The sequence below is a fragment of the Sarcophilus harrisii genome, chromosome 2 (assembly GCF_902635505.1).
Source record: "Sarcophilus harrisii chromosome 2, mSarHar1.11, whole genome shotgun sequence".
NCBI classification, from domain to species: Eukaryota; Metazoa; Chordata; class Mammalia; order Dasyuromorphia; family Dasyuridae; genus Sarcophilus; species Sarcophilus harrisii.
Genome location: NC_045427.1, coordinates 40,408,743 through 40,419,330, shown reverse-complemented (window position 1 = coordinate 40,419,330; position 10,588 = coordinate 40,408,743). Strand labels below are relative to the sequence as shown.

The 10,588-nt window shown below is 41.4% G+C and overlaps 1 protein-coding gene across 1 annotated transcript; it reads right to left on the bottom strand.

Annotated features, from left to right (window-relative positions):
- Positions 1–217: 217 nt before the first annotated feature.
- On the bottom strand, positions 218–10,301 carry GABARAPL2 (GABA type A receptor associated protein like 2). The gene is made up of 4 exons (XM_012540899.3): positions 10,104–10,301; positions 9,763–9,818; positions 8,734–8,906; positions 218–2,004 (listed from the first exon to the last, which is right to left on the bottom strand). The coding sequence occupies exons 1-4, from the start codon at positions 10,267–10,269 to the stop codon at positions 1,914–1,916; spliced, it is 486 nt and encodes a 161-aa protein (XP_012396353.2). The 5' UTR covers positions 10,270–10,301; the 3' UTR covers positions 218–1,913.
- Positions 10,302–10,588: the final 287 nt, after the last annotated feature.

Below are 10,588 nucleotides of genomic sequence, written 5' to 3'. Positions count from 1 at the left end.
TGTGCTATATGTGATGACAAAAGAAACCAAAATTTCAAAGACCCAAAATTATGAGTAAACATTAAACTAGAGGTATGGGATCAAACTTGCATTCTCAGACATGGCTAATGTGTTGATTTCTTTTATCAGTCAGACTACACATAGTTGTTATTGGGGAGCTCTTCTACTGAGGGAGGGAAAAGGTTGGTGCAGAGTAACAAATGGATGGAAATGAAAAAAGTTTTTAATGATTTATTCATTGAAATTAATTTACCTGGAAATGGTTACTAAACAAGTTTAGGCAGCTGAATTGATTTTCAATATGACATTTTTCACAAAACACTGTAACAAAACAAAGATTGGTCGGATGAGAAAAGCAAAGTAAATGGTATAGCCAATGACTAGAGAAATCCAGACTTTCCTCTGCATACTTACTGTTATTTAGGAAAGCTGTGTCCACAGTTCAAGTGTTTTCACATACAGTAGCTAATTTCATCCTCACAAAACTCTCCCCATTTTACAGATGACTTAGTTTTTATTAAACCATTTGCCCAATATCACACAGCCAGGTTCTTCTGATTCCCAAGTTCCATGCTGTTTCTATTATATCATGCTGGCCCTCAGTAGGGTCTGTTTTCCTTTTAGATCTTTTGAGACATATGCAGCAATTCTAGATTCCCTTCTGTCATCCCCTCCCTACAGGCTCTTCTGGATGGCTTCCCCTTTAGAAGTCATTTCCTCTCTGCCAGAAACCACCAAGAAGATACTAGCTGCAGTAAGATTTATGACAGACCAGCATGATGTGTAGTAGCAAAGTGAGAGACCCGTTTGGTTAATATTCTGGCTTTAGTAAGTATACAACAAGTAAACTTTAATGAGGTCACCTGTATAATTTGGGGCCTTTTAAAAAAAAAACAGATGACAACCTGTGAATCATTTTGAGTGGAGAGTACAATTGAAGTACAATTGGCTCTTCTAACAAATATTCTGGCTTTATGTATTAAGTGAAAGAACTGACATTTGCAACAGTTCCCTAAAAGCAGGGATAAAATCACTGGCCTGCTTGTCTCATCTTGCCTTTGGGGAGAAAGAATTAAGAAATCAGCCCCTAGGCAAAGAAAATAAGGGCAGAAATAAGAGCCCCTAATTTAGGCAATACATTTTTCCTAAATAAAATGGAGAATGTGCTGTCTCCTACTACTTCTTAGCACCACACCTGTTATTCTCTAATCTCTAGTCATCTTTCTTTGCTTTGGACCTAACCACTTGTGACTGACTTAGCATTTTCATGAGTAGCTAGCACAAACTACTCACTTCAAACTATCTACACTCCCATTAGCTTTCCTTTTTCAACAGGCAACAAGTAGCTACTTAGCAAGCCCAGAAGAGAGGTTAAATGAAGGACAGTATCACACTACAGTGCCTTTGTAAGAGGAAATTTTATTGTAATTATTCACCTCAATAAAGTTCAGAAATAACAGATTAGCTCAGTCCAACATGATTGGCAGTTGGAATAATCTAGTGAAGCAAGTGACCTGACTGCTAAGGATTTAACTTAGATGCTTTTAATACTTATCCAACTGACACCACAAACATAATCCAGAAGAATGTGTTATCTTCCCCCTTTTCACTTGAGTCCCCCAACTACCTCATCTCCATATTGAAATAACTTCATTAAATACGAGTTCCAGAGGAGCAGAGTCCCTGGAGCTTGCAGCCATGAGGACAATGCACAACAAAGAAAAGAAAATGAAAATAAAACTCTGATAATTTACCAGTCTAATAAAACAAGACCTTTCAATATATTAAGAAATAAATCCAGTTACAAATGCACTATGAGTCTATGTGAAGAGGGTCTGGTGTAATAACTGAAAGTGCCCGGCTATTTACAAGATACACAAGCAGGAAAGATGCACCTAATTGGGCATTGGCCTTCAGAAGCCAAATGTATTCTCTCCACTGTAGGCCACGTATAAGAATCCATCTTCGTCTTTTTCCTTCTCGTAAAGTTGTCCCATAGTTAGGCTTGAATTTAAAAAAAAGAAAAACAAAGGAAAATTGGAGTCAATTTACTAAAACAAAATGCTGGAAAGACTTAAATTTCTAGATGCAGAAAACTTCATTAACACTTTTCCATTTTGGTGCCAGTTACTTGAGGAATTCCCATTTTATATCAACCAGATGATCTTCCCAACAATCCACGATTCAGGTGACAAAAAAATATCTTCCTCTTTTTTAGATGAGAAGTTGGATCCAGAAAAGTTGAATGACAACTGTCACCAGCCAAAGCTGCCTCCTCACAACCATGCTATTCACCCACTGGTGGATATATTTTTAAAAAGTATGTTACTAAACTTTGCAGAGATAAGTAAGCTAAGAGTAGAATAGAATTTTGGGAGCAGAGCCTTGTCCATCAACCAGCAGCTAATTGTCCTGGGTCTATCCTCTCTGAAGAGATATGCCCTTGAACTTGTAGCTGTCCTACAGGAGAGGCCATTTGAGAAGTGGCCTAGATCTGTTTCTACTTCTCCCTCCCTTTCTCATTCTTCCTATCCCTTTTATGTCTCCCTCCCCCAGCTTATGCCTTGGGCCTGCCACTAATATTGCTTGGCTCCACTGGTGAAGTTGCTCATGGGAGGGAGTGTGGGACAGAGGATATGGAAGGTGGCTCCATGCTGGCAAAAAAATCTCTTTGGTTTGTCAATGCTCAATTCTTTTGGGCCATTAAGGTCCTACATAAGATTAGCACGATGACTGTTGTTGGCATGTATACTTTAGCTTTAAGTACATAATTAGATTGAAAAATAGGTCATCAGAAATGAAAAGTCTCTGTCCTAATTTTTAGGCTACTGCAGGCTTGTGCCCTTCCTCCTTATAAGGATTTTGTTCTTCATTTAAAAAACTGACTTCTTTGTAGAGGTCTAAGGAAGGAGAAAGCTCAGTGTCACACTAGAAAAGCTGTACCATTCAAGTCACTCTTTTTCCCCTTTTAGGGCACTGTTTCAAAAGTGATGATGTAAATCCCTAATCACTTCTTTTATTAGCTATTCAGGAGTTTCCACTGGAAAATATTGAGATGCTGTGAAAATAGATACAACAAGAAAAGATCTGCAAATAAAATTTCAGGTTAAAGAAGCAAGTAGAGAGTGCTGCTGTATCTCCAAAAATTGTCATCACTTAAGAACTCAGGCTCAGGGCACAGTACTTAACTGCTTCATAAAAAGGAAAAGGGCCTACTGACTGGATCCAAAAATCCTCCCAAAAAACCAAAGTAATTTCCTGTTCCTTTATGGCTATAAACAGATTCATGCTGTTAGGGCTCACGGCCAACTTGAGACTCTGGGCAAGGTCTGTTTAGCCTTCTCCAGGAGCTCCTCACAAATGGGCTCATATTTTGGTGCTTTTGAATGTAGAAGGTAAGAAAGAAAATTAAACTCGAGGGCATGTGTTTCCAATTCATTTTAAGAAGATCAAATGATAGATTCAGCACTGAAAGAAACCCCAAAGGTCATTTTGTCTACACTCCCTCCGTTTAAGAAAAAAAAAAAAGACACACACACAAACCAAACAGATGAGGACATAGGCCCATGGCTGTTAAAGTGACCTGTCACCAAAGAGGTATAAGTTCATTATGCTAAGCTCTTCTAAATTTAAAAATAAAGAGAATGTATATAGAATTATTTTTGGTAGGTATAAGTTGATAATCTTTTGGACATTACCCCAACAGATAGAAATCCTTGTTTATTAAGTAGGATTAAATGATCCCTGTGGTAACAAAGCAAAATACTATTTGTACCAGAGATCCAATAGATGTACCCTCCCCACAAACTCCAGAAATAGATATTTCTAAGGCCAAACTCATGTGGGTGGCAAAGCTGGCGCGCTCTCAGCCTGAAAACAGACTGTGGGAGACTAAATCCATTCCAATGCCATGAAACAAAAATATGTATGTAAGAGAGTAACACTAGTAACACTTAGAACTCGATATATACTCTTACCACATGAATATGCTGTTATCTCCATGATGAGGAATGACTGGATAGAAAGGTAAATATGTACTGAATAAAAAAGTAAATATAATGGAAGCAAACAAATCTTTGACTAAGCTTGCTTTGTTTTGAGGTCAAGATGAAAACAAGATTGAGACATGTGGTCTCATGTGTGGCGATATCATTAGTCCAGTAAGCTCACAGCAGATGCCTAAATGGCCCAAGCTATCAATCAAGAACTTGCTAAATTGATGGAAAAAAGCACCCAACACCCAGCAACCCTCAGGAAAAGTTCCAAAGCATTTACAATCAGGAAAAGGTACCGATTGTCCCAAATGTTCTCCTATGAGCCTTTCCTGCCTATTACTGTTAGGGCACTTCGGCCTTTAAAGCAGTAACAAGTGAACCCTCATTTAATCTGGATAAATAATCAAAATGTGGGAAGAGATAAATTTTAAAATATAAATGTATATGATGGCATGTAAAACCAAAAGTCTATTCCAAGCGAGAATGTCTCAACATCAAATTGATGAAAGGATTCATTACTATAAACAAACATGAGCTCAGACCAGCATGGAAGAGATAAGCAGATAATGCAGCAAGAGGCTAAAGAGCCAGCAAAGTGATAATTCTAACAGAAGAGCATGTAAGTGCTTGAGGGTGGTTATTATTTTCATTAAATTATTGGAAAAATGAGGCAGTGCTTCAGAATGAAGATAACCTGAAAATATTTGTATCTAATATCACACCTTTTTCCCGTTTTTTCCTGGGTCTGAGGTACCAAGTGTAACTGGTGATTCAGGGCAACATATCTCCAAATAATGTCCCAATGACATCAACCAGTTAGTTATCTTTTGTGAATATGAGCCAAGCTAAGCATATAGAAGAATATCTGGGTCAAAGACAAATGTTCTCATATCAGGAGCTAGTCCAGGTTTGTTTCCCAATTCAGATTGTATAATTTAATCCTAAAGCCAACAATGACAATTGTACTAACTTCAGGCTGAAGAAATGCTTTGCCATTTTGATGGTAAACTTCCAACTTTTCTTTGTTGCTCAATGTGTTATGGGCCATGGAGACCAAGTGAATGCTCAGCCAATCAATTCTAATGGCCCAGAAATGATATAATCCATCAGAGTTCTTTTGAAGATCCTCTGGTGCAGTTTTACTTCTATGCTCCAGAGGAAATGGTCTAATTTGCATATTCTGGGAATGGCTAACAAAATCTATAAAAGTCTTTTTCCATGAAAAGAAGTTCCCATTTAGTTTCTATAGGTTAATTTAGTCATCTAGTTGGCTCCTCTGTAAAGTGGTCAAGACTTGTAACAACTTTAGTATCACCATCACCTTCATCTTTTTCTTTGGCACAATAATCTAATGGAAACTTTAAATGGCAGATGTACTGTAAATATGAACCCATAACTTTCAGCTCCTTAAGAAGGGTGATATTTAACAAGTGCCAAGTCCTAAGCTAGAGAAGCTAGAGAACAAACTAAAGAGTTTCAAAAACACAGGGAGCCACTTCTCTGCTCCTTCAACAAAGGAAAATAAACATCCAAACCTAAGTAGGATCTGAGAAACTTATGAACAAGTCTCATGTGGGAGGCATCAGCTGGTAGGCCAGTTTGAGATGTTCTGGGCCACTTCCAGGAAGGCCGACTTCCCCATCCTCTACTATAGTGTTCAACTTGCTCCACTTGCCCCGCCCCCACTAAGTATGCTCCTTTGATATTCTCTGACAATCCCCAAGTGTCAATATAAGCCTCATAGTTGCTAGGCTCTGTGCTACAAGCTGGCTATCTTGCACTTCCAAATCATCAGTACAACTAAACTTCTGGCCTAATGACTAGGAAATTGGAACAGAAACTAGTGAGGCAACTGCTTTTCCCAGTGCAATATCTGATCTGGAACCTGGCAAGGAGACAACCTGTCAATTTTTTATGAAAGGCATACCCATATCGCAAGTGTCCCTATGCCCACACAAACCGGTTCATTCAGAAAACATGCTGTTATACATTAATGTTGCTGACATTTGCTGAATGAATAACACTACCTTAAGGAAAAATGATAATAAAGAGATAAGACTACAGGTTCAAAGCTGACAATGGGTTCTGGGTCAGTAAGGCCCTCTAAACAAAATATTCCTGTAAAAAATGGTGGTATCCCTCAACTCAGTTCAGTACTAACTGAAGATTGAATGGATCACTAAGTTCCACATAATTACCCAAATGCCATCTACCATCTCTCCTCTAACAAAGCTCAGCACACCTATAATCTAATAAACAGTATAAAACTTCTCATTTACATGTGCTTTTGACCACTTTCTTAAATCTATTTCAAACATGGTAATAATCAACAAGATTCATTATATATATATGTAAAATATACAAAATATACTCTTTTAAGTGTTCTCTCTAAAGTCAATCCCAGAGTACCGATTTTGTCAGTGCTTCTCACAACATTCTTTTTCTGAAGTTAAGAATCAGGATGATCTTGCAGTTTGATTTGGCCAGAATTTCAATTAACACAGATCTCCAGAGGAAAAAAGGCCCATTAGGATATCCCTTCTTAAATTAGAATTTAGAATACAGAAAGTCAAACTATTAGGAATCAAATTCTTTAGCTCTATCAGTGAAGTCAATTTCAGTAACAATACCCAAAACTGTGTCACGCTGACACAGGGCTGCCTAGAAACAACTGAAGCAGGTGGTATAAACAAAACCATAATATTAGGTAAAGCTGCTAAAAACTCCAATACAGAAACAGGAAATCCTTATGAAAGAAAAAGGAGCTTCTCAATGGCAGAATGCCACTGGCATTTATTTGAATTTGTATATTTACACAGGATCTGAATCTGTGGTTACTAAGCATGACATTTGTTGCTTTCTCCGAGTTAATAAGCTTATTTTAATAACTACAACCCCAAAGACAAAAAACAGCTGTGAGTGTGAGGAGAAAAGCCATTAATCAAGGATTAACAGGCTAAGACCCTGGACTGGCTAGTTATCTCAGAATTATTCAGTAGGCATCCTCTCCATAAGATTTCTGCATGCAATGTTACAGAAGCAAAGTATAGATTCTAAATCCCTAGCTGACCAACTTATAAAATGCTGAGGTAGGTCAGTAAATCTATGTGGAGCCTCCCCAAGCTTGAGCTTTGAGAGGAAGTAGCTATGAAGCAGTCCTATAGGATAAAATCACTTGGCACTTCTATTTACATTACTTTGCTAATGGATGGGAGAGTAGCTTACAGCTCTGCTAACATACTAAAGTGCAGCACCACTAAATAACTGTTCTCACCATATTTTCCTTTTATTTTCTTCAAGAAAAACGAAAGCTTCAGAATGAAGGGTAAAAAAATAACCGATACATATTCTTTCTAAGATGAAACAAAACAGCTTCTTAAACTTGATGCTAGAGTTTAATATGGTAGGAAATGAAGTCCTACCTCTTAGCAAAGGGTGATCCCATCCCCTTAAGGAAGGACAACTGACTATAGCTATCCAACAGCTTTCAACCCTAGTAAAAGAAATACCAAGAATGGACTACCCTCCACTCCTGAACATCAGGCCTCTAGGAAGAAAGCCAAAAGAGATGACACCAAAAAAGCATGTTTAGAAGAATTATACATGTTTAACCTATAGTGGATTGTAAGGGGAGTGGGAAGGAGGGAGAAAAATTTGGAATGCAAAGTTTTGCAAAAGTGAATGCTTTCCATGTCTTTTGAAAAATAAAAAAGAGATGATGCCAAAGTTACAAGTTTGTTCCTAATGACAATGAAACTTCTTGGATGACAGCTGTGACTAGCCCAAGAATCTTAATGGGGCCTGGCTTTTCCATTTCAGGTAGGAATCACATCTTTGAGAGATCTTCTTAGTCCCAGCATTAGGAAGTGGATATTGTTGAAGGGACTTAGAAAAGGGAAATAAAACCTAAAACAAAAAGCCAGAGTTGTTTATCCTTATACAGAAGAATGAGTTTAAACCCCACCGGGGAGCTTCAAAGGTTTTCAAATCAAGGGCTAAGTATTTGTTTTCAAAAACTTTTTGGAATAGAGATTGAATCTAAACCAATTTTCTGGTCTCAGAAAACTCCCTTTCAGACAAAGAATAGGTAGACAGAATCTGGCCTTAAGCCAGAGAATAACCAATGTACAGTAAGAGAAGTGATTGGTTAACTATTCCCTTTCATAGGAAGATAAAGCTGACAAAGCTAATAGAGCGGGAGAATGAGATTACATAGAAATTGGATTTTAGGTCCTAAATTACAATTGGAAAGAAGTTCCAAAGCAGGAAAACGGCACAGAAGTTATTCTATTGCCAATCAAAGCAAGAAGCGATAAAGAATCAAGAAGAACAATCCAGGAACTTCAATAAATGACATGATAATCAGAGCCAAAAATCAACGTGAGAAAAGCTGACTGAAGCTTTTGGAGACACAGCAGGAGGGGTGATTAGTTCAAGACAATGCTAGGAGCTCCAGGCAGCATAGACTGAATTGATGTCATGGACTATTAAACCCCAAATAAAGGTCTCCTTTAAGTTTCAGAACCAGGAAGCAGCTTTCAATGTTTCTGGGAGATTCACAGCCAGCCTTGCTGACAGATATCATTGTATCTTCCCCTTTCCTCTAGTTATTGCTTGTAAACAAAAGCCTTTATCTCAACCACAATCTCCAAGAAATAAAGGACCAAAAAATTCTGAGTAGTACAACAAAACCATCAACACAAGTGGGCAAAGCATCAGTTAAGCAACCACTTCTCACCTAGACTGTGGGACTGTTTTATCCACAAACAGGAAGATTGCCTTCTCTGAGGGTAGCTGGATCCGTTTCCTAATGATCCACATAAACTGAGCCACAGTGATATCAGATGGAACCAGGTACTTCCGCTTGTCAATATCAACAATCTGAGAGCCTGAGACTTTTTCCACAATCACCTGGAAAAGCAGAGGAGGAAAGTCAGGGTTAGGCTTCTGAAATAAAGGCTTTAGGTTGTCATGTGTTTGGGAAGCCAATGAAGAAACATCATGCTAGAAATGTCAGGGGATTTAGAGAAAGAGCACTACCTGATTGGATGGCAAAATGTTACCTTTTCTGCTTAAAATTATATACTTTGGAAAGCATATTTCCTTCCATGAAAGTAGTTTCATTTCCCCGATGAGGGGCATTTGTAAGGGAGGGGGGGAGGAGATGGTTTTAATGTGATGTTTTTCAACACATTTAAATTGAAGTTTTGAAAAATCAAGCTTAGAAAGCTACTCATTACAGTTCTATCTCCCAACATTCAAACCATTACCATTCAGAAGATGATGTTAAAGTTGGAAGGGACTCCCTCCCCATCATTTGGCAGATGAGGTTAAATGACTTGCTGAAAGTAACAAAGCTGGGAGGTGATGGAGAGCGCAAAGGCAGCAGCTCTAACTTTTAAGGAAACAAGCTGCTGACCCTGGCCCGGGTCTTTTTCCCACTGATCGGATTTCTTTCGGTTTTCGAAAAGCTTGACGGTCTTCGTTTGCCAGGTAGAGCCCTGGAGGGCAAGCCACCAGGACAAGGTGAACCCCACCCCTACTCCCCCGGGGAGCAGGGTGACCTGTTGTCCCTTCCTTACATAACACGGAGCCCACAGCCTCCGATGGATGACAAGCCCCCAAGCCGCTTCCCCGGGCTCCCAGCCCAGCCCGGGGCAGATCTAGGTTTGGGGCACCGAGGGGCTGCCGGGCCTGGGAGGCGGGGCAAGGGAGGTTGCGGGGTCCGGGGGGCGGGGCGGGGCTGCCGGAGCCAGCTCGTACTCACCGGGACTCGGTCGGGATACTTGGCTCGGATTTTGGCAGACTCTACACATCGGTGTTCTGTGGACGAGACAAAGAAGCGGGCTCTGGATGGGGGTCTTCGCCGCGGGGCCTCCCCTCGCCCAGGTCGGGGCACCGACAGAGCAAGCGGCCCCGGAGCCGGGCCGGGCCAGCCGGAGCGCGGGGGACAAACGCCGCGCTTACCTCCGCCAGGCCCGGCCCTCAGACTTTGCGCCGCCGCCAGGGCGTCGGGCCGGGGGTCGGGGGCTCGAGTCAGGCCCAACCTCGCCAGCCATCCCCCAGCCAAACCCCGGTCCCGGGCCCGCACCCCAGCCCGGCTCTTACCCAGCGAGTGGTCCTCCTTGAACATCCACTTCATGGCGGCGGCGTCGGGGAAGGGACGAGCGGCCTCGAGCCGCGGAAGGACGGACGGGCCCGGCCTCGACAACAACAACAACAGCGGCGACGGCGACGGTGAAGGAGGAGGTGACGGCAACGGTGGCAGCGGCATCGAAGGCGGGACCTTCCGACCGACAGAACTTAGCAACTGGGACGGGGCGGGCTTCCGGCAGCTGTCGCCAAGGGCGGAGCCAGCACGCCCTTCGCTAACGACAAGCTGGGCGGAGAGAGACCCTCTCGGACTTGGGGAAGGGACTTTGGCTGAGGGAGGGACGCGGTCATGGTGACCAGACTGTGGGAGGAGGTGACGTGACTCTCCATCGAGTCACCGTGAGGGGTGACGGCGACATACCCGTGGAGTTTCCATGGAAGGGGTGACGGTGACAGGTCCGCGCGGTCACGTGGGAGGGGTGACGGTGACAGGCCAGTGG